At 41.8% G+C, this 27,079-nt stretch overlaps 1 protein-coding gene across 1 annotated transcript in view; it reads right to left on the bottom strand.

The window, feature by feature from the left end:
• Nucleotides 1-25,930, bottom strand: part of REEP5 (receptor accessory protein 5) — a 44,120-nt gene extending 18,190 nt beyond the window's left edge. The window contains exons 1-3 of the mRNA XM_009449467.4: nt 25,655-25,930; nt 24,747-24,840; nt 7,838-7,976 (exon numbers count right to left, since the gene is read on the bottom strand). Coding sequence (XP_009447742.1) covers nt 7,838-7,976; nt 24,747-24,840; nt 25,655-25,772 — 351 coding nt within the window. The 5' untranslated portion in view covers nt 25,773-25,930. The remainder of the gene's footprint in view (nt 1-7,837; nt 7,977-24,746; nt 24,841-25,654) is intronic.
• Nucleotides 25,931-27,079: the final 1,149 nt, after the last annotated feature.

Below are 27,079 nucleotides of genomic sequence, written 5' to 3' on the forward strand. Positions count from 1 at the left end.
AGGGGATGTGCTATGTATTCCTGCACACAGAGCAATTGTTACTTACTATATTAACTATTTGGAGAGCAGCAAGTGTTTTTAGCATCTAACATCCTAACATGATATTTGTTATATATAGGTATTTTGCTGTATTTTATTAATACTTAGTGAATTCGTTGAGTTTTACATTGACATGTAATACATTAAAATTTTTCCCACTTAAAATAGTGGAAAATAAGCTTCTGCATAGAATGTATTCCTACATAGAATATCTGATTTTCAGAAATGGATTATCAAGAGAGAGACAGATGTCCATATTAAAACCAGAGCATTAAGGTGAAGTGAAAATGACTCATTGGATTAAGAATCAGGAGAGGTGGGGCTGGGCGCAGTGGCTTACGCCTGTAATCCCAGCGCTTTAGGAGGCTGAGGCAGGTGGATCACGAGGTCAGGAGTTCGAGACCATCCTGGCCAACATGGTGAAACCCTGTCTCTACTAAAATTAGAAAAAAAAATAGCCGGGCATTGTGGTGGGCACCTGTAGTCCCAGCCACTCAGGAGGCTGAGGCAGGAGAATCACTGGAACCCAGGAGGCGGAGGTTACAGTGAGCTGAGATTGCGCCACTGCACTCCAGCCTGGCGACAGAGCGAGACTCTGTCTCAAAAAAAAAAAAAAAAAAATCAGGAAAGGTGGGGTGTGTTTTATGACTTTAGGCAAATCAACCTAAGAGACAGTTTTCTCTTCTGCAGAGTTTTAGGAAAGTCACAAATTAATGTACTTGAAGAAAGTATACAATAGAATAGTAGTATTACCAAATCCTAAAGTTCTTATTGTGGAAAATCTCTGAAATATTACCTGCCTATGTAGATGCCAACCCTTCAGCAATCCAGACAAGCTTATTATCTTTTCTGGATGAATTAAGTCAAGTGTCCACAGTTTTGTACCTCTTCAATGTGATTACTTTGTAGGCTAGACTGCAGACTGTTAATTGACTTCTTTCTGGTACCCTCTAGCTATTGTCTTGAGACAGTAAAATAATTACTGCTCTCTAGCTACATCCTTAGCATTTTCCAGTTCTGAAATGAAATCATTTTCTTATGTTAAAAATAAAGTTAATTACTGTTCAACTCCCAAGGTGATATTCAGCTGCCACCTCTTACAACCCTCTCTTCTTAATCTATGTAACTATTCTACAGCCCAGGAATAGCCTGAGTTTATTAAAGTCACCCACACAGATCTGGCTCTTTTCAATCAAGCTGCCCTCAAAGTGCCAGCTGATGATACTCCCAAGGAGACTCACAAGCCCACTGCTGCCTGCAGTTCAGACAGAGTCCATGCTATTTTAACTGGACTCTTGGAAGTATTAGCACTGACACAGTGACTCCTTAAATTACGAATTACAACAGGCCATTCTATTCCGTCTGTGCTTCTAATGCTGTCACCATGTGATTTTCCCCCAGAAGAGATATTTCCCAGGTAGGGGTATGCTTAACATGCAGTTACGGAACTGAGAGTTAATGTCAGAAGAAAATGTACTTCAACACTGACTTCCTGATAGGCTACAATGACTTGAACAGAAACAGAAGTCTAAGAAAGCCTTTGCAGTGTAGCCACAGAATAGTTACAGGCTACATTGCTCAGCATACACAAATAAAAGCTTAAAAGAACGTGTTAAAGGAAAGATTTCCCTGTCTTTTTAGCCTCCTACGAAGATTAAGAAGAAAAATGTTGCGAGGCACAGTGGCTTACGCCTGTAATCCTAGCACTTTGGGAGGCCGAGGTGGCCAAGAGGATCACCTGAGGTCAGGAGTTTGAGACCAGCCTGGCCAACATGGTGAAACCCCATCTCTACTAAAAATACAAAAATTTGCCTAGCGTGGTGGTGGGCACCTGTAATCCCAGCTACTTGGGAGGCTGAGGCAGGAGAATTGCTTGAATGCGGGAGGTACAGGTTGCAGTGAGCAGAGATCACGCCACTTCACTCCACTCCAGCCTGAGTGAAATAGCGAAACTCCATCTCAAAAAAAAGAAAAAAGAAAAGAAAAATGTTATATTCTCTGTCAATGGGTGAAATAGCACAGGTGACAATTCAGGTCAGGACCTAACCTTGCCAGAGTTTACTCAACCTTGTTCTAAAAATAAATCTAGCCAGGCCTGGTGGCTCACGCCTGTAATTGCAGCACTTCAGGAGGCTGAGTTGGGTGGATCACAAGGTCAGGAGTTGAGACCAGCCTGGCCAACATGGTGAAACCCCGTCTCTACTAAAAATACAAAAATTAGCCGGGCGTGGTTGTGCACCTGTAGTCCCAGCTACTCGGGAGGCTGAGACAGGAGAATCACTTGAACCTGGGAAAGAGGTTGCAGTGAGCAGAGGTCACGCCACTGCACTCCAGCCTGGGCGACAGAGCAAGACTCCGTCTCAAAAAAAGTAAAGTAAATCTAGAAAATGATTTAAATGAAGGTAAACAGAGGATACAAAGATATTAATTGCAGCATTATGTATAATCGCATGACAAATGTCCTCAATGTCTTTCAATTGGGAAGTAGGTAAATTATCAATAACAGATAGCTATGTCAAAAAATACTGAATAACATGAGAAAATACTCATAATACTGTGTTAATTGAAAAAAGCAAGACACAGAATTATATATCAAATGTGATCTAAGCCACACATATGTTAAGACAGCAATACATACATATATATATACACATACACACACACAGAGTTCTGTTTTTATTTATATACATAGACCAATATATTTGCACATTTTAAAAAATAGGAAGACTACTCTAAGATGTAGGATTACAAATGTTATTTTCCTCCCTACATAAAACACATCCCAACACACACACACACACACACACAAATGTAAACAGTAGGACAACAAGGACTTTGTTTTATTCGCCAAAATATCTCCCAGATGTAGAACAGAATCTGGCACATGGAGGTTCTAAATAAATCTGCTGAATAAAGGAATGAGCATATGTAAATTTCATAATCAAGAAAAAAAGCTTTTAAATTTATTTTTAAACCCTGTTGCTCAAGGCCAGATGTCAGAGCAAAGCTCAGAATATGCACGATCCAATTTCTACCTAAATACATCATATATTATCTTCTCAACTAAGCTTTGATGCCAAGCCATTGGCTCTTTTTATTTTCCTCCAATCTTATAAGCTGCTTTAGAAAAATGAAAATAAAGCCAATAATATTAACTCTGCAAAAAATAAAATATTAAACATGTCCTTGGGCTGGGAGCAGTGGCTCACACCTGTAATCCCAGCATTTTGAGAGGCTGAGGCAGGCAGATCACTTGAGGTCAGGAGTTTGAGACCAGCCTGGCAAACATGGCGAAATCCCATCTCTACTAAAAATACAAAAATTAGCTGGGTGTGGTGGTGCGTGCCTGTAATCCCAGCTACTTGGGAGGCTGTGGCAGGCGAATCGCTGGAACTGGAGAGGCAGTGGTTGCAGTGAGCCAAGATGGCACCACTGCACTCCAGCCTGGGTGACAGAGCAACACTCCATCCCAAAAAACAAAAAACAAAACAAACCCATGTCCTTACTTGTAAGTCTCTTTCCCACACTTCCAGTCAGCATGCGATTGCAACAGCATAGGTAAGATGGATTCTAGTCCCTAAAATTCAATACTCTCCCGAACCTTCTCCTACAGACTCTGCAATTCAGAGGCCTCTTCTCAGTCTGTTCACTAAGTCATTCAGAGTATGCCACTAATGTAGGAAGAAAGTATTTTGATTGACAGCATCATGAATTTTTAATCCTTTCAAGTATGTTATCTATTTGGAATGTATGCAATAAATTCACTCTCATGAACACTATGATGCCATGCAGCTGGAGACTACTAATGGATGCACATTCATTTTACCATTAGGGAAGAAAGTCTGCTACAAAGCAATATTTTAAATGAACTTCAAAACCAAATATAAATGATTCAGTGACTACCATTTATTTTGGATCTTCTCTCTACCTCTCTGTGAACTCCATTAGCAGAGGTGATTAGGAGTAGGCTAGAAGTCAAGCTTGCTCACATTTGGAAGTCTGAGGTCAGAACTACTGCAAGTAGTTCTGCTGACAAGATAGTGTTCACTGCCACAAGCAAGTGGGCCCAAAGCAAAAGCCAATTTCTTTCCACTAAAGACTGTACTGTGAGGTCCCTACGATTAGATGGATCTTATTAAGGGCTTTAAAATTATCTGAAGTTTAAATTATGTCATGTCCAAGTTAAAGATTGTAAGAATATTTTTATAAATGTTAAATGAATTTGAATAATAAAAACAAAAAAATCCAATCTTTGAAATCAACTCTTTCCACAGACCAATTTTTATTTTCTTCCATCAGTTTTGAAAGGAAAATTCTTAATTGCCTTACAAGGCATTCTGTGGTGAAGTCATTCAAAAATATAAAAGAATCTATACTGAGCATGTTTTCATTTAATTTTTTAAACTTTAAAAGACACTCACTTCATATAGTGTCTTGTCTTTTTTCTTTTTTAACCATAAATGGTGTGATACTGTATTTAATGTTCTATTACTTTTTTTCTTTTTCGAGACAGGGTCTCACTCTGTCACCCAGGCTAGAGTGCAGTGGGGTGATCATTGCTTATTGTAGCCTTGAACTCCTGGGCTCAAACCATCCTCCCACCTCAGCCTCCTGAGCAGATGGGACCACAGGCATGCACCACCATGCCTGGCATTTGTTTTTTTGTTTTTTGGTTTTTTTTTTTTTTGGTCAACATGCTGTGATCTGGGAGCCTGGTTAATTTTTAAATTTGTGTGTGTGGAGACAGGGTCTCACCATGTTGCCCAGGATGGTGTCAAACTCCTGGCATCAAGCAGTCCTTCTGCCTTGGCCTCCGAGTATGCTGGGATTATAGGCAAAAGCTAGCACAACTGTCCTGTATAACTTTTCATAATTACTAAATTATGCAAAAATTTCTGGGTCTGTACATATGGATCTATTTCATTCCATTTAACTGTATGGATATACTATTAATTGAATGAACCATTTACCTGCTGATGGACATTTCTGTTTATAATGTTTACATTATGCAGTTCATATTATATACAGTTGACAACAAAAAATGCTGCCATGAATATCTTTGTGCAGCTCTTTAATGCACAGTGACTATTTCCTTAGAATTGTTAAGAGTATCATTTTTCAATTCAACAAGAAATGGTTAAAAGGTCCCTTAAAAAGGTTATTCAAGTTTATACCACTACGCTGTTAAGTATCCCTTATCTGAAATGCTTGGGACTAAAAGTGTTTAGGGTTTCACATTTATTCAGATTTTGGAATATGTACATTATACCAGCTGAGCATACCAAATCAGAAACTCTAAAATCTAAATGCTCCAATGAGCATTTCCTTTGATCATCATGTGGGCACTCAAAAAGTTTGGGGTTTTAAAGCATTTAGGATTTCCAATTTCAGATGTTCAGCCTGTACCATTACATGTCCATTTCCCTATACATTCACCAATACCAGATATTTTCAATCTTTAAAATATCTGCCAGTTTAATGAACAAAATATGGGATTTCACTATTTTAACTCACACTTCCCAGATCACTGGTGAGCTGTTTACTAGCCATTCTATATTTTTTCTCTTCCGTGAAATACTTAACTTAGAACCTTTTCCCATTTTCTTTTTCTTTTTACTTATGGAAATTGTTATGTATTCTGGATATTCCTTATTTGGTGTGTGTGTTGTAAATCTATCTTCCTAGTCTGTCATTATTTTAACTTTGTTTATGCTGCCCACTGTCATATAGAAATTTAATTTTTAGAAATTTTTAGTTGAATTTATCAAATCTTTTTCTTTGAAACTTTTGTATTTTGTCTTGCTTCTATACCTCAAAGTTAAAAAATATTGTCCTCTACTTTTTTCTAAAACAGAGGTTTTGGCATAAAAGTCCTGTCTTTGCAAATCACTCAGGAAAACAGGTGGACACTAATTAAAGGCAGTTACTTCCCTACCCCTCCTGCTCCAACTCCTAGAGCTGTGAACTATAACCCAGGATCACTTCCTTTTGATGCTGCTTTGCTGGGGTAGAGGGGGACTGTACAGTGAAGCTTTGACCTGAGGAGCTCTTCTGTAGGTGAAGAGTGGTTAACTATGGTTCCTGTGTGCCTGGGGCCCCCCACTCCTAGGACTCATCCACCCCCTACCCAGAACTTACTAGTACTAGCATGGACTGGGGCCCCCTCCATTCCAGTGCCTGATGGGATAGCTGATACTCATGGATGAAAAGCAGTTTGTAGGCTAAAATAAAAAGATATTTTAAGAATATATTTCTTTTTTTTTTTTAGAGATGGAGTCTGGCTCTGTTGCCTAGGCTGGAGTGCAGTAGTGTGATCTCGGTTCACTGCAACCTCTGCGTCCCAGATTCAAGCAGTTCTCCTGCCTCACCTCCTGAGTAGCTGGGACTACAGGTGCACTCTGCCACACCCAGCTAATTTCGTTTGTATTTTAGTAGAGACAGGGTTTCAGCGTGTTGCCCAGGCTGGTCTCAAACTCCTGAGCTCAGGCCATCTGCCCGCCTCGGCCTCCCAAAGTGCTAGAATTGCAGGCATGAGCCACCACGCCTGGCCAAGAGTACATTTCAAAAGAAAAACAACACAATCAACTACAGGTTTTGGTCAGGAGCAAAAATATTAGAACTGCTGACCAAGAATTTTAAACTGGGGAGCGGTAACCATACTAAAAGAAATGAGAAAATATTAGCAATATGAAACAAGAACAAGAAAACAGAAAAGAGCCAAGCAAAAACATTAGGTGTGAACAATATAATAGCTGAAATGAAGAACACGGTATATAGCAGGAATAACAGAATGGTTATAATGTAGTCATGGAATACAGTTGAAAATTAGATGGTCAGATTGAGTCCGGGCACGGTGGCTCACGCCTGTAATCCCAGCACTTTGGGAGGCCAAGGTGGGTGGATTGCTTAAGGTCAGGAGTTCGAGAGCACCCTGGCCAACATGGTGAAACTCTTTCTCTACCAAAAAAAATACAAAAATTGACCAGGCGTGGTGGCACATGCCTGTAATCCCAGCTACTCGGGAGGCTGAGGCAGGACAATCACTTGAACCCAGGATGCGGAAGTTGCAGTGAGCGGAGATTGTACCATGGCACTCTAGCCTGGGCAACAGAGCAAGAGCCCATCTCAGAAAAAAAAAAAAAAAGGAGGTCAGATTGAGAAATCTCCCAGAAGAAGTACAAATAAATAGATTTTTTAAAAAACCAACCCTGTCTCTACTAAAAATACAAAAATTAGCCAAGCATGGTGGTGGGCGCCTGTAATCCCTGCTACTCAGGAGGCTGAGGCAGGAGAATTGCTTGAACCTGGGGGGTGGAGGTTGCAGTGAGCCAAGATCATGCCACTGCACTCTAGCCTGGGCGACGGAGCAAGACTCCATCTCAAAAAAAAAGAAAAAAAAAAAAAAAGGCTAAGACCAAAGACAAAAAGAAATATATATCCATAATTACCCAGAACTAAAACTCAAGATACTACCATTTATGATGGTGGTTGGAGTGATGGAGCTTCCTATATTTAATTTCCTATATCTAAATTTCTTTAGATAAAATTGTTTAAAAGAGTAGCCAGGTGCAGTGGTGTGCGCCTATGGTCCCAGCTACTCGGGAGGCTGAGGCAAGTGGCTTGCTTGAGCATTTTTTTTTTGTTTTTTTTTGAGACAGAGTCTCGCTCTGTTGCCCAGGCCTGTCTTCTTGTTTATAATCTGAGACAGAGCCACAGATGTACAACATTCAAGCATTTATTCCTACTTCTTCTATACAGGTCCTGAGATGGAGTTTTAGTGGTAGCAAGACCAACATACCTTCAGCATGTAGTAGAAGGGGAACCATGACAGGAAGATATCAGAGAAGAATTCAGCAATGCTGAACACACCATACACTACCCAGTAGGTCAGCCACTGGGTATCATCTTCTTTGTTGGGACTCTCTATAGCTTTAATTCTGAAAGGCAGTACAAAAGAAAGTATATCATTTGGTAAGATATCAATGAAAGATTTTCAAATACACTTTCATAACCTGTCCTCTGATACCACTGAGAAACTTAGGCACATGTAGTAGGCACTGTGTCACTAGATGCAAGAATACAGCTTAAAGACTGGAAGCAATGTGGATATCGGGACAAGCCATTATAACCACTTGTTTCTAGTCTCCTGGTCACCAGAGAAAGCAGCACCAGCTGTTACTGCCCTGGATCTCCACCCTGCCAAAGCCTCCCCACAAGTCCTAGAATATACCACTAGTGACTGGGAGCTAGAGCAATTTCCACTCCCAAGCTGGGTCCTGCCACCAGGGATATATCAGGAAGAATTCTCTCATGATAACCAGGTTCTTATGTACTTTTAATGATTGAGATATATCATGGGTGAATAAGAATTTCCCATAAAGCAACATTTGGAACATAGGTTAGGTACTGCCCAAAATCCACAGCATATTTTATAGTAAATGGGTGAAAACAAACCTCATGGTGTCTATTTAGTTCAGAATGTCTTTATCTGATCCACAGGCTATGGACTTTCCTCCTCTCCTCAGTTAATAACAGGACTTTCCCAACCCTAACTATTGCTTAAACAAAATTCATTCTGCAAATGGATGGAAATACATTTAAAATAATTTTCTAAATCACAGAAATTTCCTTCAGTCCTAGGAATCTCATTATTCTAAACCTGAAGCTCCACAATTTCTTATCCTAACAGATCTAGATATTTATCATAACTGAGCTGGACTGAAACAGTAAAATAAAAGAACTCTGAATCTTGTTTAGCCTATGAAACAGGTTAACTACTGAAAATACATTGACAGGGAGCTAAGCTATGAGGATGCAAAGGCATAAGATACAATGGACTATGGGGACTTTGGGGAAAGGGCTGAGGGGAGTGAGGGATAAAAGACTACACATTGGGTACAGTGTACCCTGCTCAGTTGATGGGTGCACCGAAATCTCAGAAATTGCCACTAAAAACTTATCCATGTAACCAAACGCCACCTGTTACCCAAAAACCTATTGAAATAAAAAATTTTCAAAAAGCAAATACATTGGCCACTCCATAACATCAGCTCCCCAAAGAGACGGGCTGCTAAATCATGCTCAGTCACTCACTAAGAAAGCCCTTGTACAGTTAATGAGAAGCAGCTATGTGTGTGAGTTTTAGAAAATAACCAAAAGGGGAAAAATTATAGCTCAATGAGATGATTACTGATGAGGAAGACAGAGAGAGGAACAAGTAATAAGGTGAATGTTGCTTTGAACTTCAAGACTAGGCAAAATTTTTATTTTTTTTGAGACAGGGTCTCTGCACAGGCTGGAGTGCAGTTGCACAATAATAGCTCACTGCAACCTCAAACTTCTGGGCTCATGTAATTCCCTTCACTTCAGCCTCCCAAGTAGCTGGGACTACAGGTACACACCACCACACCTAGCTACTTGCTAAATTTTTAGTAGAGACAAGGTCTCACTGTGTTGCCCAGGCTGGTATTGAACTCCTGGCCTCAAGCAATCCTCCTGCCTTGGCCTCCCAAAGTGCAGTCTGGCGGCTACCACACCCAGCCCCAAATATTTCAAAGTACAAGAATCATATAAAATGAATTTAAGAGAGCTGACTATTAAAAAATGGCTTGTAATGTATGCACAAAGTCTGTATTTTTTTAGCTTCCTTCAGATAGAAGCTGGCGAATGTAATAGAAGGCCAAAGGAAAAGTGTAGACAAGCATGTTAACCAAAGAACACAGTATATCCTTTATGTGTAAGATTTCTTCTCCCGCTGTGTTTCATTTGGTATAGTATGGCTTATCCATATTTAATTGGATTTATTTAATTATTAGTATAATAAAAATTTGTTTCCTGTACATTCATTCTGGGCAGAGGAGATACGTAATTACATTTCACTTAAGGTCTTAGTTTTGTGAACGCAATAGCTCACAACTATGTACTTTCAAAAGAAGCAACTCTCAGGACACAACTGGGAATTAAACAGTCTTTTCTAGAATATGACGTAAAAACCTCAAAATGTGATGGGACTGTCATTATTAATCCAGTGGCTTTTAAATTCTTTTGGCCACAACCCTCGGTAAGCATACATTTTACATCATGATCCAGTAAACAGACATCTTCACATAAAAATATAAACTTAAATAGATATTTCCTGAAACCATTCTGATATTTTAAATTCCATTCTATTTCATTATTTTTTAAATGTTAGTCAAGTTCCACAGATTGAAAAACAGGAAGCCTAACAGTTCAGCTCTTCTAGGAAAAAAAAATTTTTTTTTAATTCATATCTACAATATGAATTCTAAAGTCCCCATGTTAATATACTAGAACACTATATAGTAACATTGAAAAGTAGAAATAAAAGAACTCCAAATTGAATACATACACTGATCACAACTTTGCAGAAAACCAAGGCATATGAAAGAAGCCAGGAAAAGGCCAATGAGTCTATTAAGCTAAAGAGATTTTTTAATAGATCGTCTCATATTATTGAAGCATTTAATTGTTTTAATTTAAAATAGCACAATGTTCAATTTAAAAAATGTCTTTATGTGTCATAACAATCACAAACTACCCAAAACAAGAAAAAAGGGAAGAGATGGTCTAGCTCACTCAGGAACGTGAGGTTCAAAAAGGTGAAGTGCCCCATGTAGTCATGGTGAGAGAAGAAAAAAGCTTAAAACTGAGGTTTTTGGCCAGGCACAATGGCTCACACCTGTAGTCCCAGCACTTTGGGAGGCCGAGGTGGGCAGATCACCTGAGGTCAGAAGTTCAAGACCAGCCTGGCCAACATGGTGAAACCCCACCTCTACTAAAAATACAAAAATTAGCCGGGCATGGTGGCACATGCCTGTAATCCCAGCTGCTTGGGAGGCTGAGGCAGGAGACTCACTTGAACCTGGGAGGCGGGGGTTGCAGTGAGCCGAGATTCCACCACTGCACTCCAGCCTGGGTGACAGAGCAAGACTCGGTCTCAAAAACAAAACAAAACAAAAAAAAAAAAACAAACGAGGTTTTCTGAATGCTATTTACTTATATATCTTCTTTTTAAAAAGATTGATTGATTGATTGATTGATTGAGACAGGGTCTTGCTCTGTCACCCAGGCTGGAGTGCAGTGGCATGATCACAGCTCACTGCGGCCTCAACCTCCTGGACTCAAGTGATCCTCCCACCTCAGCCTCTCCAGTAGCTGGGACTACAGATTCACATCATCATGCTTGGCTACCTTCTGTACTTTTTTATAAAGACGGGGTTTTGCCTTGTTCCCCAGGCTGGTCTCAAACTCATGGGGCTCAAGTGATCCTCCTGCCTCAGCCTCCCAAAATACTAGGATTACAGGCATGAGCCACCATGCCCAGGCTACTTATATACCTTCTGATTAGACTTCCTTGTCCAAATTCAGTAGATAAAAGTGATTCTCCAACAAAACACTCTCTGCCTTGTACAAATATGACTCATATTCCAACTTGGTGTATCAGAATAAAGAGGTAGCAATTTAGGCAACATAGAGGATTCATGAAACCATAAGATATGCTCTATGCTCTTAGGTCCCTTGCAGTCTAGCCAAAATGGCCAAGCCATAGAATGGAGGGGTAGAAACCTATTATTTAATTTAACCTTCATAATAGCCATGTAGGATAGGTATTGTTCCTGTATTTGAGCAGAAGAAGCCGAGGCTTAGTGTAGAGAAATAACATGTGCAGGGCACCCAGCTACAAGTAGCAAGGATTGGTCTTACACTTAAAATTAACTCCAAAGCCTGTGCTTTGTTCACTATCCTATGCTGTTTTACTAATTAAGAAAACAATTCAGTGGCAAGCTGGATAGCACTCAGCAAAATGTCCGGTACAAAGTAGGCATTTAATATTTATTGAATTAATATACATACAATAGGAGGTCACAATCTTACTTTTGGAGGGGACCCCAGAGAAAGGTTAAACTGGCCACAGAGCAGAAAAATAGGAGGCAGGGTCATAGTCTTAGTGTCCAGATCCCTGGAGGTCCATTCTACCCTCCACTCTACTCACCTGGATTTGCAGGGGGGAACTATCAGAAGTGAACAGGATAGTGTTCTGAGTTGGTGTCCTAGTCCACTGGTCCTCGAACTTAGATGATCATCCACATCCATCTACAGAACTTATTAAAAATATACACGCCTGGGTCCTTCTTCAGACCTAGTGATTCAGCTGCTCTTACAAGGCTGTGCAGGTGATCATAATGCAGAACTGTGTTTGGAAACCACCTCAAAGTTCCAGTCTTCACAGCACCTGCCCTACGTGTTCTAAGAAAGGAAATCCAAATGGCCAGTTTGGGTATAATCAGCTGTAGCCAGAGGGCAGGCTACCCCTTTCCAGTAATGAGTGAGAGGCCAAAAGAGAAGAAAAGTTGGACGTAGAAGGCAAACTGAATAATGTCTCTACTAAAATTAGAATAAGTCAACTCTAATATGATCTAGAACCCTCACCTGAATATTCTGAAATTTGTAAAAGGATTCAAGATAACAACACTGAAATAAAACTGTTCACTAAGATTTCAAGAACTGCATCTAAAAGCCCTGTATCTGTCTAGCTGGAACTTCAGCCTGCACAGCTAACCCCTAGAGGAGTTCTGGAATGACCCCATGGCAACAGGCAACAATTCCTACCACTCTCTCCACAGGCCTGGTCCACTCTTTTACAGGCTCCTCTGTCTCTAGTACCGCCTCATCCTCTGGCAGTCACACTGATCCTGGGCTCAGAACTAACACACCCACATACAGCTTCTGTGGACAGACACCACAGTCTTACTGCTCTCTGCACACCTTACTGTCATATTCTCACCACTGTTCTAAAGCCTGGCCGCCTAGGCTCAGTGCTGTGGCTTCCTTATTCTCTCTCCTGAGCCACCTACCATGTTCTGGGGCAGCATTTTGCTTCCCCAAAGCAGATATCAAGAGAAGCCAGGGCTGGGTGAGCAGCAGAGGCATGACTACAAGGCAGAGGATAGTTGGCAAAACTGTGGGAGCAGCTGGCAGCTCTAAAATTAATCGAGCAGAATTAGGAATCACCATGTGTGGAGTTGGAAGACATCTCAGAGATGAACTAGTTCAAATTCTACATTTTATATAGACAAAATGAAATTTAAAGAGAAACGAGTTATATTAAAATGAATTTTAATTTATTAAACTAGAAGGTTACAGAGCATGTGTATGTAAAGGGCAGTAGACTGTTTACATTTTGGCACATCCGTACAGTGAAATATTCTGAAGCCTTTAAAAAGGGTATTGACAGGGAAAGATGTCCAAGATACAGTGTTGAGTGTAAAAAGTGAATTCTAATTTTTTGTTTAAAAAAAGATGTGTTTTTATATGTTTACAGACCAAGAATGATATCCAGAAAGATATGCAATACATTTCAAATTGTATAAAGTTAATCCTGAATAACAGAATTTTACTTAAGGTCTTTCCAATGAGTATGTACTAAAATTGATTTAAAAAAGAAGGGGGCGGGGGAGATTTCCATTTGGAAAAGAATGAGCATCAGAGACTTTCTTTGTTTTTTTTTTTTTGTTTTTTTTTTTTGATGGAGTCTTGCTCTTGTGGCCCAGGCTGGAGTGCAGTGGCACGATCTCGGCTCACTGCAACCTCTGCCTCCCCAGTTCAAGCAATTCTCCTGCCTCAGCCTCCTGAGTAGCTGGGATTACAGGCACCTGCCACCACGCCCCGCTAGTTTTTTTGTATTTTTAGTAGAGACAGGGTTTCACCATGTTGGCCAGGTTGGTCTCAAACTCCTGACCTCAGGTGATCTACCCACCTTGGCCTCCCAATGTGCTAAGATTACAAGCATAAGCCCCCGTGCCTGGCTGAGCATCAGACTTTCTATAATGATTTTCTCCTATGAGACTAGTTTTCTCTATGAGGCTTTGTTAAAAATAAACACTAAAGTGAACATCAGCTATATTCATTTAATTTCTCTTTGAGAAAACAGCTAATAATTTTTTTTTTAAGACAGAGTCTCACTCTGTTGCCCAGGCTGGAGTGCAGTGGCGCGATCTCGGCTTACTGCAAGCTCTGCCTCCCAGGTTCATGCCATTCTCCTGCCTCAACCTCCCAAGTAGCTGGGACTACAGGCACCCACGACAGCGCCCACGACCACGCCAGCTAATTTTTTGTATTTTTTAGTAGAGACGGGGTTTCACCTTGTTAGCCAGGATTGTCTCGATCTCCTGACCTCGTGATCCGCCCACCTCGGCCTCCCAAAGTGCTGGGATTACAGGCGTGAGCCACCATGTCCAGCCCAGCTAATGATTTTTTTTTTTTTACAAATTTCTCTAACAATGGTCAGATATAATCTGTTTTGTTTTAGAGCATTAAAAGGCCTTCAACACACACACCCACAAAGAGACACACAAAGAGAAAAGAGAGCCACACAGCCCATCACATGAAATTGACTCATTTTAACTTTCTACTTAAATAATACAAACTATCATAAGTTACTGATTACACTGAACTATGGAATGGCCAGGGCTTTCCCTTCATTTCTTCTCAGTGCTTTTCTGGCTTTGCAGCATTTCACCACCCTTAGTTTGTAGCTCTGTATTCTAGCTCTACTACTTACTAGATATATGACCCTGGGCAAGTTATCCAATCTCTCTGAGCCTTAGTTTGTTCACCTATCTAGTATGGATAAGCCTCATTGTGTTGTTGTGAAGATTAAAGTAGTTAATATATGTAAGGCACTAACAAAGTCTCAGTAAATACTCCCTTAACAGGTATTAATTATAGTACAGTAATAACATTATTATAGGGAGATAAGAGATTAAGAAGAAAAGAGAGAGATAAGAAGACTCTAGTTTCTTTGTTTAAGTAGCTGTCAGAGGGTTTATATTGCTAATAAGGCTAAAAGGAGATTAGAGTTACCCATCAATTTTAATTATACCCTACTCCAAATCCCATATGCTACAGGTAGTAAGAAGTTAGCTGAAATCCCCAAATTCATGTTTGCAGGTAGTGGGAAGAAATTTGAACATTGCTGAAAACATTTTTCAGGCCCACTCTGCAATGGTAGAATGGCAGAAATTCTTTACATTGGCATTGGACTGGTACATATATGAACACAACTCACTGGCCATCCCTCATCCAGTACACTGGGCCCCAGTAACTGGTACCAGTTCACTCCACCCTTGCTGGCCCATCTACTTGTTCACACCTTGGCTGCTATTTTCTGAAAGCAAAGGCAAGAACCAAGGATGGCCAAAGAATAGCATTAACATGTGAAGAAAACAAGGTTGAGCAGAGATGATTCTGGGCTGGAATCTCCTTGCCAAATTAAGTGTCATCTTTTAGAAAACCTAAGATATTCCCTGACCCATGACACAAGTAAGCTGTACATTCTCTAAGGACTTTAGGTGACAATGATGTGTCAATGTATGTTCACCAATTATAAAAAACAGCACCCTGACCAGGCACGATGGCTCACGCCTGTAATCGCAGCATTTTGGGAGGCCAAGGAGGGTGGATCACTTGAGGTCAGGAGTTCAAGGCCAGACTGGCCAACATGGTGAAACCCCGTCTCTACTAAAAATACAAAAGTTAGCCAGGCATAATGGTATGCACCTGTAGTCCCAGCTACTCGGGAGGCTGAAGCAGGAGAATTACTTGAACCCGGGAGGTGGAGTTGCAGTGAGCTGAGATCGTGCCACTGCACTCCAGCCTGGGCGACAGAGCAAGACTCCATCTCAAAAAAAAACAAAGACAAAAACATACCCCTCTTGTAGGTGATGCTGATGGTAGAGGAGGCTGTGTATGTGTAGGCGTACTGGGTACATGGGAAATCTTTGTATCTTCTGCTCAATTTCACTGTGAACCTAAAATTGCTCTAAAAAATAAAATCCATTTAAAAACAAAAAAGAGAAAAAAAAACTTCACTTACCACCTAGGCATTCTATAATACCAGATTTTTAAAACTATTTTATTACCATCATGCCATTTTGGTTGTTTTGATCTGGAGAGAGTATCTGTCCCCATAAATCTAGATATCATATATATGCTAATAACTTCCAAATTTATATCTGCAGCTCAATCTCTCCATTGTACACTGCCTGGCAGTTAACTATTCACTGCTGAATGATGGTCACCAGCATGATCAGATTGTCATGGTAACACTGCTGCTTCAAAAATCCTATGACAGCAACCGGTCACTATCATTGCTCAAGGAAATAGCAGACACTGTTCCTTGCCTATCAATTAGCCAGTCCTTCCTACTCACCCACAGAGCCCTGATTTTATATACATGTACCTGGCAAATCTGTCTTGACTCAGGGAAGCTAGGCTCCTGCCCCAGGCCTAGGGGATAAATCAAAGTTAGTACAAATCCACCATGGTAATCCCATTGCTTTTTGCTAGATACTGACTTTCTTAGCCCCCTTGGAGTTAAGGGTATCCATGTGACACAGTTCTGACCAATGAAACACAAAAGGAAATACGGTAGAAGGCTTTGGGACAAAATTTTCCTCTGCTGATAAAATATGAGAGGCGCACAAATAAAAGGTCTTCCAGCTTCCTGCTCTTGAAAGCCTTAGCGCTATATGGCAACAATCTTGTTATATATTAAGGAAACAGGCGTGGGCGAGGAAGATTATACTCCAAAGTCGCTGGGAAAGAGCATGGATTTCTGCTGTAGCGCCTTGAAATTTCAACCTCCAGACTTCTTACGTGAGGTAATTCAAGGTCATTATTCTTTAGGCCACTGTAAATGGCTGCAGCTCACTGAACTGACATAAAAGGTGTGCATCATCACCAAAAGCTTTCTAAGCTAAGCTTAAGTTAGTTATCTCGGTATTGGTCAAAATGTGCTCTTCTTCTTTTGCTGAGGTTTCATCTATCAATCAATATTTCAAAACACTTACAGCTAATGCTTACTTGGAGGAAGACAGGAAAGAGACAACCTTCCATACTATTTTTCAAATTATTTCAGACACAATAAATCCATCTGGAAAAACATCCACTTTTACAAGTTCTTAATTCAGATCTATTTTGTTCTTACTATGCAAAATAGATCAAATGCTTTTTTATATGTGAACTGTACAACCTTTTTATATTTCTGTTTTGAGTTCTTGCTTTTAGGACCAAGTTCACATTTCTTATGCATAACATAAGATTTAATATTAAAAAATTGTTAGTCCAAATTATACTCAATGCTTAGGAACATATACACCATTGTACCAGTACAGAAGAAAACCACTAGCCATATCACATATTTTTAACTTGGAAGAACAAAACTTTACTGTGTTTTATTCTTTGAATAATGATGTCTTAAGCTGATTTAAGTACAGGAAAAAAATAATAAGACAAGGAACAAAAAATGAAAGTGAAAAAATAAATGAAAGAAAATACTCTTAGGAAGGTTTTTCCTTAAATCAATGAAAAGCTTAATGACACAAAGTTAAAGAACTATGACTATGATTAAGTCAATTTTCCTCTTTATATGTTAATGAAACTAACTCCCCTTAATTGAGCACTTACAGAATGCCTGATTTGTCCTAAACGTTTGACATATATTATCCCAACTCCCCCCAACCCTATCCCCACCTTTTACATATGAGAAAACTGAATTTTATAAAAGTTAAGCTCTTTGCTCAAGAGGTAATAATCAGCTCCATATACACATGCTTTTGGCTACTCACACCTAAGACACATAGGTACATACTATGTGTTCTGTGCATGGTTCATAAGTAACTCAGTTGCTACAATTCAAACTAGCCAAATGACATAAAATTAAGTAATAGTATGTCTTCACAGCATTGGCTTTATTATTCAAACCAGTTGTACCAATATCAACTATTTACCAGAGACTGACAGTGTGAAAAAAAAAGCAGTTCATTAAAATATATCTATATATCCATTTATACCCATATAAATTTATACCCATTTATACCCATATCTCCCACTTCAGCTTCTGGAGTAGCTGGGACTACAGGCGTGTACTAATTTTTTGTATTTTTTGTAGAGATGGGGTTTTGCCATGTTGTCCAGGCTGGTCTCAAACTCAAGCAATCCACCCATCTCAGCCTCCCTGCCTGTCCCCCCAAAAAAACTGTTTGAATGATTGATGGTAAAAAAGATTAATGCCAGGAGCAATAAAAGAGCAGATGCAAATCCCACTGGGACAACCCTTTGTCAATAAAACCAGTGGTTCTATAAGTATCTGTGTCAGATTGGTATCATAAAGTTTAACTTAATCTCAAGTACCCTCACAACTTAGATGGGGAACAACCTAAGCTGCCTTTTCCTAGGTAAAGGAGGGCCACCTTAGATGCGGACTGCAGTCTAGACAAGTAAGTGATCCCTTAACTAGATCACTTGAGTCTATCAGAGGCTGCAGGATATATATAGTAGCCACATGACTCAGAGTGACTGATAAGCTCCACTCCCTGGAATCAGGAAAGTGTGCAAGTGACAGAATGAAGTCAGGGTACGTTTCTATAGCCCCCACTTATATTTCAGCTGCTACAAAAAGTAATTTCATTCACAATTTTGAAATTGTTTTAAAACTTCTGCCATATTAATTCATATTTCCCCAAAATTAATTGTTAATGTTATGAATCACCACTAAATACCTTAACATGTTATATTTGTATTTATACTTGTTTTAAATGCCATGTGAAAAAAATTAAGTTGAAAACTGAGTCCTCATTCAAAGTCAGTCCTGAAAAAGAGAAGTCCAGGTCAGAAGGAGATGAGGGAGGCTATGACAGAAAGAAGGACAAATAGACTAAATCTCCAGGGCCTTCATAAAGAGAAAAAAAAAAGCTCATAAGGAACATTCCAGAATAGAGTATTAGAAATGAGATCCTCCTCCACAACTGCTTTAGAGCCCAGAAACTCTGATCATGAATAAATAATTTAAATCATTCATCTTATTTGCTTTTTAAAACTTTACTTTCTTTATGACACAGGCAAGCGGGCGAACCTTAACTGAAACGCTGGCTGTCATTATTTTACAAAATAGTCACAAGTTGTTATAAGGATATTTTTATTACTTTTTCATTTCTCCACAACACTTTCATCTTAAAAGAGTCCAGCACTCTTAGCAGTAATGTTAAGTGAAACAAGGACAGTAAAAAAGTTGAGGAAGGTTAAATGTTTAAATGCTTAAGATTTCAGATTTAAATTAAGTAAATTAAAGATTTAAATGTTTAAGCAAATTGCTTAAGTCACAGTTTGCAGAATGCCTGTTATATTTTTTATCCAAGTGCACATCGGCCAGAAGGCCACATTGGCTTGTGCTTCATACTACCCCAGAAGGCAAAGCGCAGGCATGCATTGCTCTGCTCTTCAACACTTTAACAAAGCACATATAGATCCAGAGAGAAAAGCTAGTGTAATGGGAACATAGGCAGCTCAGTAGAAAATACATCTGCTCCGAAGTTCTCATGAGTAAAAAAGAACAAAACATAATTACAAGTTTTCAAAAAAAAAAAAAAAACCCACAAGAAAACAAATACACCCCCTACTAGTGAGTCCAAGAAGAGAACTACAAATACACATCCTCCAGTACTGTTAAGGAAACAGCTCTGCTTCCAGTGACTAGCTGCAAAACAGAAAGTGTCTGTTCACAACTGTCATTCACACCACGGTGACTTTCTCAAAGTCTCCTCTGGGTAATAAACCTCTTTAGGAGTCTGTCAATGCACACCTTAAGCAAGTAGACTGCAACTCTTTTTAACTTGTGTTCCCCAGAATGTGTCCTCCCTTTGTGTGCTGAGCATCATTTAGCTAAGAGGATGCTGTTGCTTTTACTTGTGGTTAACTGTGTTACAACTCTTGTAGATATTTTCATTGTTTTTTTTCTTCAAATTAACCTTCTTGCCATCCCTTTCTGATCTGACCTCGATAGGGGTCATCCCCAAACATCTCCCCTTGAGATACTTGTCTCTTGAAACAGAACTAAAGGCAACGCTGCATCCCCTTAGGAAATCCAGTTCAGTGTGCCATTTTCAGGTGGCCTTGTGCTAGTAAAACAGAGCAAGCCTCTGCTGTCATAAGTCAAAGCTACATAACAGATAAGAAAAGTTGTTAGTAACATATTCTAACTAATGTCTACAAAACACAGTCAATGCCTATGTGTGCAGATATATGATTTGGGATGGCAGTACCTTATTTGAGAGGAAAAATACACTGCACAAAGGTAATGTATTGACAGGGCCAACTGTTTTTTTGAAAGGCCTACATTTTTTAATTTTCATCTCTACATAAGGTGATGTTGTGTTTGTGGGACATTCAAAGAGCCACAAGGGAGGTAGCATAACGTAATCATTAAAAGCATGAAATTTGGAGCCAGATTCTTTGGATTTAAATACCAGTTTCATCACCTGCTAGTTGTGAGACCTTGATCAAGTTATTCAAATTCTCTTTCTGTGTTTCCTCATCTGTAAAAATGGGAATAATCATAGCACTTACATAACAGGGTTGTTCTGAGGATTAAATGAGCTATATTTGCAAAGCACTTAGACAGAGATATGTACGTATCTGTTAAATAAAATGCTACACAGATTTCAGGAGCCATACAAAGAGCTAAATGCAATATAACTCTTTACACCAGCAGCAAAAGTTTAAAATGGGCTTGTGAGGACACACAGAAACTAAAATGACACATTACTGAACTGGGTATGAGATTTCAAAAGTGTTGTTAAAGATTAAATATATAGTGCTGGACTCTCGTCTTGAACTCCTGGCCTCAAGCAATCCCTCTGCCTCAGCACCCCAAAGTGCTGAGATTACAGATGTGGGCCATCATGCCCAGCCCCCTAAACATATTTAATCTTTCTAACATTGGCACTAAAATATGCCTAAATGTGCTTTACATTCTTGTGTAGTTCCAGACCAAGCCTGGCCTCTGTGTGACCTTGGGAAACACACTCCACCTTTCTCTGTCCCTGAATTGTCATTTTAAAACTAAAGGAACTGGACTACCTGTTTGATCTTTAAGGCCCAACTCTGATAGTCCCAGGAAGGTGGCAGCCCGAGTCTTAAGGAAAATATGAAATAAAAAGAGGAAAAGTAATAGACATTTTTATAGAATTTTAAACAAAAAAGTTACTGGGTAGGACAGAAAGCAAACCTTCCCCTTTCCTTAAATAGAAGATAAAGTCTGAGTTTGCCTCACAATTCCATTTGTACAAAGGAGCAAGTACAGGACTAGGGCCCTGGCTCACTAGCGCCCACCCTGGAGGGACTGCACCAGGAGGACTTACTCACATATGAGGGTGCAGCACAGCATACACCCTCCAGAGGACTCTTATTTGTGCAATCCCATTAGAAGCAGGGCTGCACCAGACATTAAAGGCCATATATTGTATGATTCCGTCTACATGAAATGCTCAGAATAGGCAAACTCATAGAAACAGAATGCAGATTAGTGGTTTCCAGGGGCTGGGTAGGAGGAATAGGGAGTGATTGGTGATGGTTTCCCTTTGGGGTGATAAAAATGTTTTGGAATTAGACAGTGGTGATGGTTACACAACTCTGAACATACTAGCCACTGAACTGCATACTTTAAAAGTGTACAATTTATAAGTATCTAAATTATATCTTAGCAATGGGGGGAGGTCTATCTTTATAATAAACATTTCCAGTAGTCTGCCTCCTGTTATCAGTAAAAGAGGGAAGTAAGGAGATTAAGGTAATTATGTCAACAGTTCTTAATGAAAGGAAGGCTGGAATTAGATTCCGAATTGCCTATATAAGACGGCCAAAAATTCTAGAAACTAGAAGTCAGAGATGAAAGACCCCGTTCTCAAAGAGCTCAAAGGGAAATTATGCACACGGAAAGAACCAGTAGGAAGAGGGGTATACAATAAGGTACTGGTTGCTCCCCAGTGAGCACTGGGCAAGTCTTCAACCATCTACATGCTCCGACGTGCAGCAGACCCTGACCAGGAGCCAGGTGCACCTGAGCTTCACTCACAGACTTCCAAAGGGAGTCCAAAGGGAGAAAAGCTAGGAAGCCAAGTGAGCTTTTCCCAATTTCATCTTTGCATCCTGCAGTCTCTTGACCCAATACTGACACTACTCCCCTTCCTGTGATGGCCCAAGGAGAGGAAACAGCAAGAGAAAAGCTGAAAGGTAAGAAAGGAAGGAAATAAATTACTGGCAATAGTTTGGCAAGATCGCGAACTCCTTACAGAGGTCACAGCAGCCAAAGTGACCTTAAAATATAAATCGTAGCATGTCACCCCCTATTTAAAACCCATCCAAGGCAATCAAAAAATGCGAACTCCCTACCACCATCTGGAATGAAATGCACACTTCCACCACTGACCCTACCTGCTGGCACCTGCACCTCTCTGGTGCCTCCCCCACCACTCTTTGCTCACACAGAGCTAAGCTGTGTGCTGCCTCAGGGCCTGACACACTCTTCTCCCTCTCCCTGGCTCTGCTCTTGGCTGGCCCCTTCTCATTCCTCAGGTCTTCTCTACCAGAACTGTTTATTTACTTTAGAGGGCTTACCACACGGTCACTACTTTGCCTATTTCTTGCCTGGGTAGACTGCTCATTCAACAAGGACAGAGAGTATGACTACCTTATTTCTTGCCATATCTAAAGTGCTACCACAGTGCCACACATGTGACTGGCATTTGATTTTTGCTAAATAGATGAATATTTTAAAAAATAACTCTGGCTAGGGAGCATAAGAGTTACAAGAGGTATGGAGAGTAGTTAAAATGAAGGTGACTGCTATGGTCTGAATGTTGTGTTCCCCCAACATCCATATGTTGGGACCTAATACCCAATGTATTAGTATTAAATAGTGGTGCCTTTAGGAGGCAATTAAGACATGAGGGCTTGGCCAGGTGTGGTAGCTCACGCCTGTAATCCCAGTACTTTGGGAGGCTGAGACAGGTGGATCACCTGAGGTCAGGAGTTCAAGATCAGCCCGGCTAACATGGCAAAACTGCATCTCTACTAAAAATACTAAAATTACCCAGGCATGGTAGCACATGCCTGTAATCCCAGCTACTAGGGAGGCTGAGGCAGGAGAATTGCTTGAATTTGGCGGGGTGGGGGCGGCCGGGGATGGGGGTTGCAGTGAACTGAGATTACGACACTGCACTCCAGCCTGGGCAATATAGAGCGAGACTCTGTCTCAAAAGAAAAGAAAAAGGCATGAGAGCTCTGCCCTCATGAATGGTATTAGTGTCCTTATAAAAGAGGCTTGAGGGAGCCAGTTGACCCTTCCACCACGTGAGGAAGCAGTGAGAAGATGCCATCTTTGAAGCAGGGAGCAAGCCCTCACCGGACACCAAATCTGCTGGTGCCTTGGTCCTGGATTTCCCAGCCTCCAGAACTGTGAGCAATACATTTCTATTGTTTATAAATTATCCAGTCTAAGGTATTTTGTTATAGCAGCCCAAGCAGACTAAGACAATGTTCACAGGTCACACTTTAAGCAACATGGATTTTGATGCTACTAAAGACCACCATTTTCAAACACTTTTTCTTTCTTTTGGACAATTATACAATCATATTGGTTACGCAATGAACAGACTTGATTAGACTAATGTAACACCGACCGCCTGAATATTTGCTCACGGGGGTCTGTATGCTTTATTCTGTGCACACAATCCCGTTTTTCCTTGAGTCTCCTCCAAAAAGCAGAGCCCGGGGTAGGCCTCAGGGCTATATGTAGCTAGACTTTCCGGAGTATGACTAAGTGTCTGTACCGGACTAACACAGTAACAACTACTAGGTAACTGCAATTTAATTGCTCAAATCAGAACTAACTTCTAAAACATGTTTCTTCCCTTATAGTCATAGACTAAATTCTAGCCTAACTAGTGACAGATACAAGCTGTAATAATGTGTTATCTGTGTCTTAGCCTCCTAGTTGAAAATTTTTTCTTCCTTTATTTTTATCCCTATGGTTGAAGAAAGTAGCAGAGACCAACTGAATGAAGGTAAAAACCACTGGCTTTCTTGGGAAGAACTGTATCGCAAAACAAAATTCATTTCTGGAGAGGAATAATTCCTACTTGAACGAATGGAAAAATAAAATCGTAGAATTAAAAAAAATAAACACATTGTAGAATAAAAACAACTTTGGTAATAAATTCAGATCCTAATGGTAAAAATTCATTTTTTAAGTAGCTCAATTATATAAATGACTCACTTATATAACCAAGGAGCTATATCATGGAGCATTTTTAAAGGTTTTTGTTTTTACACTAGGGTAAGCATTTCCCAAGTTTGTCTGTAACATGTGGCTTTTTCAAAATAAAAGAAAAAGACAAAATTCTCCCTACTGTCTCAATTAACATAATTATGAATTAAGGAAGACCTAATTGATAGGGTTTTACTCTCTAGGTGCATAAATATATGGTGAAATACCCATTAAAATAATTACTAGACAAAAGTGCTCAGCTCCCTCTACCTTCTGAGATCCTCCCACCAGTAAAGGCAGGACGACAGAGTGGTAGCGCTTTCCTGTTAGTGTGCCAAAGAGAGGGGACACTGGTCACCAGGATAATCTAATGAAAATACCTCTGGGCTAATCGTCAAGAGATAGGGATTAAGTTAAGGTTCCAAAATGGTGAATACTATCCCCACCCCTTATGTCCAACCCCATCCCTCCCAGCCGAGCTTTCACTTTTCTCCCGGGAAATGCGGATGTGCAGTCTACTGCAGCAGCCCTGCGGGGGGGAATGGAGGAAGGGAAGGGGACGGCTGCAGGGTGTGTCACTTACGAGATGTAGGCTGGGTAGCCAAATCCTATCAGGTTGCAGAGGAGAGAGGCTCCATAACCGAACACCAGGTACAAGGCCACCAGTCCGATGACACCTGGAGACCACAAGGAGAGAAGTGGGTCGGGCAGCATGAGAGCCGTTCACGCGGGACAGCCGCCGCCCACACCGCGAGGCTGGGCCTGTTGTAGGAGTTTTCCTCTCGACTCGATTAAAGGAGCGAGAAAAACAAACCACACGAAAGCTGGGCCTGCGCGTCCGCGGGGCTATGCCTTGAAGTCTGGGGATACCAGGCAGCCCCACCATTGTGCCTCTCCTACCTCCCGCAGGGGGCCCCGGCGCTTTGCGTAGCAACCCCCGGCGCCCGGGACGGTCCGGGGCACCCCCTTCCGCCCTCTCGCAGGGCCTGCTGGGCAGCGCTCCAGCCTGGGAAGCTGCGTTCAGCGGGGAGCGTCCCGAGAGGCCCGGACTCCCGCACACGCTGCAGCAGCAGCCCCCGCCCACCCGAGGGGCGCCCTCCCCGGGCGGAGCTCCACGGAGGGTCGGGTAGGACCGGGTACCTCCGTCAACGCGCCCGCCCGCAGGGGCCCCGCTGTCCGCGCCCACCGCGCAGGACAGCAGGAATAGGGCGCCGGGCCGCGGGGCAGACACGTCAGCGCTGGCCCTTCCAGCTGCCAGCGCCCGGCGCCGCAGCTGCCCTCCAGCCCCGCGACCCTCAGCCTGGGCAGCCCCGGCGGGGTCCTCCGATGCCCACGCTTCCCGGGAGGCCAGCCTGATCCCTGAGGATGCTGCTTGTCCCGTCTGTCTCCGACTCCACCTTTCCCGAGTCCTCTCCCTGCTTCCTTCCCCAGCAGCTGGGGCAGCGGCGGATCCCGTGGCCCTACCAGCGGCGGCGACCCCCGGCCACCCACCAAGAGCGATGAAGCTCCTGTTCACGCCGGTTTTGGCCTCGAGCTTGGCCAGAAGGTCAGTCATGCAGTTCTTCTCGTGCAGGAACCGGTCGAACCTCTCCCTCATGGCCGCAGACATGGCGGGGACCGTCTCGCCGCCCGGGGCTGTTCCTAGTGCCGGATAGACTGGAGCGGCGACTGCGGCGGGGCAGCGGCAGGCGGGGACCGCGGCGCGTCTACGCGTCCTCCACTCGCCTCCGCTCGCCCCGCCCGGCCGCCGCGCGCCCCTCCTCCCCCGCCCCGCGCCTGGGGGACAGCGCCACACCCTGGCGGGGGCGGGCCTGCAACTCCGCGGACGCTGCGAGGTGGCCTGCCTGTTGACAGTCTTAACCCATTGCGGGGTAAAAAGGATGTGGCGTGGGTCCCCTTCTCAAATCGGACTATTGCAAAAAGCAGGCAGAAAGGAGGCAGGCGTCCTTGTTGCTCCCGCCTGCAATTTAGTGCGATGAGTTTGGCACCTACATTGCTGTGCTAAACCTGCTAAGGCATTTTTGACCTAAAAAAATGAAATGTTTGAGCATCGTGAAAGAACTCTTTGGAAGCAGGCCTGCTTTCTCCCTCTTTGCCTTAACTTGGCAGTTTTTCTCACCTACAGACAATCGTTGCCTTGTAAAGACCCTTGAAGAAATCTAACACATCCTCCCTGGGGTACACCTTTTCCAAGAAAAAACTGCATTAAATCTTTTCATGGTGGGCTTGCGTTGTCTTGGTGTCTGATACCGTGGCAAGTGTCCAAATTCTCTCTGTGGAGCCGATATACTCTGCACTTCGTACACTCAAAATACTCTGAAGAAGACGGAGATTCTAAGGTCCAAGCCTTAGGGCAGGAGCTCGTTTTTGCTTCATTCAGAATGAGTTGGCCATGCTCTTCCTCCACCTAAACCTAGGCTCCTCTTATCTCACCCATATGACTTCCAGACACTCCTAAAATTACTGTTGCTGACTCCTATTCTGCACACTGCTGCAGAATTTTTGTCCGAAGCTCCGTATTATTATCCTAACAGACTAGAGCTCCCATTCCTTAGCAGAGCATTCAATGCCCTGCCCACAACTGGCCCCCAACATTCTGTCTTGGTCCTACACAACCCCTCTGTGCTTTCAAATCTACTTAATTACCCTACTGCCTTCCACTTCTGCAAAAAGTTATCTTGCCCACGCCTAGCTTTTTCCTTTTATGCTAATTCTCCTTCCTCCTTTCTTCCTCAGAGCTTCTTAGCTCAGCTTTCTCAGCTGCTCCTACCACCACCCAGCCAAATCAGTGAACAAATGAAACAACCTGCTGTCTACTTCTGTCTTTTCACCTACAGTTAATTCTCAATGTGGCAGACAGTAGAATCTGTTTTAAAATGTGCGTCAACTTGTGCTATGTTTTTGTTCTCAACCCTC

Source organism: Pan troglodytes, chromosome 4 (assembly GCF_028858775.2).
Source record: "Pan troglodytes isolate AG18354 chromosome 4, NHGRI_mPanTro3-v2.0_pri, whole genome shotgun sequence".
In the NCBI taxonomy this organism is placed as follows: Eukaryota; Metazoa; Chordata; class Mammalia; order Primates; family Hominidae; genus Pan; species Pan troglodytes.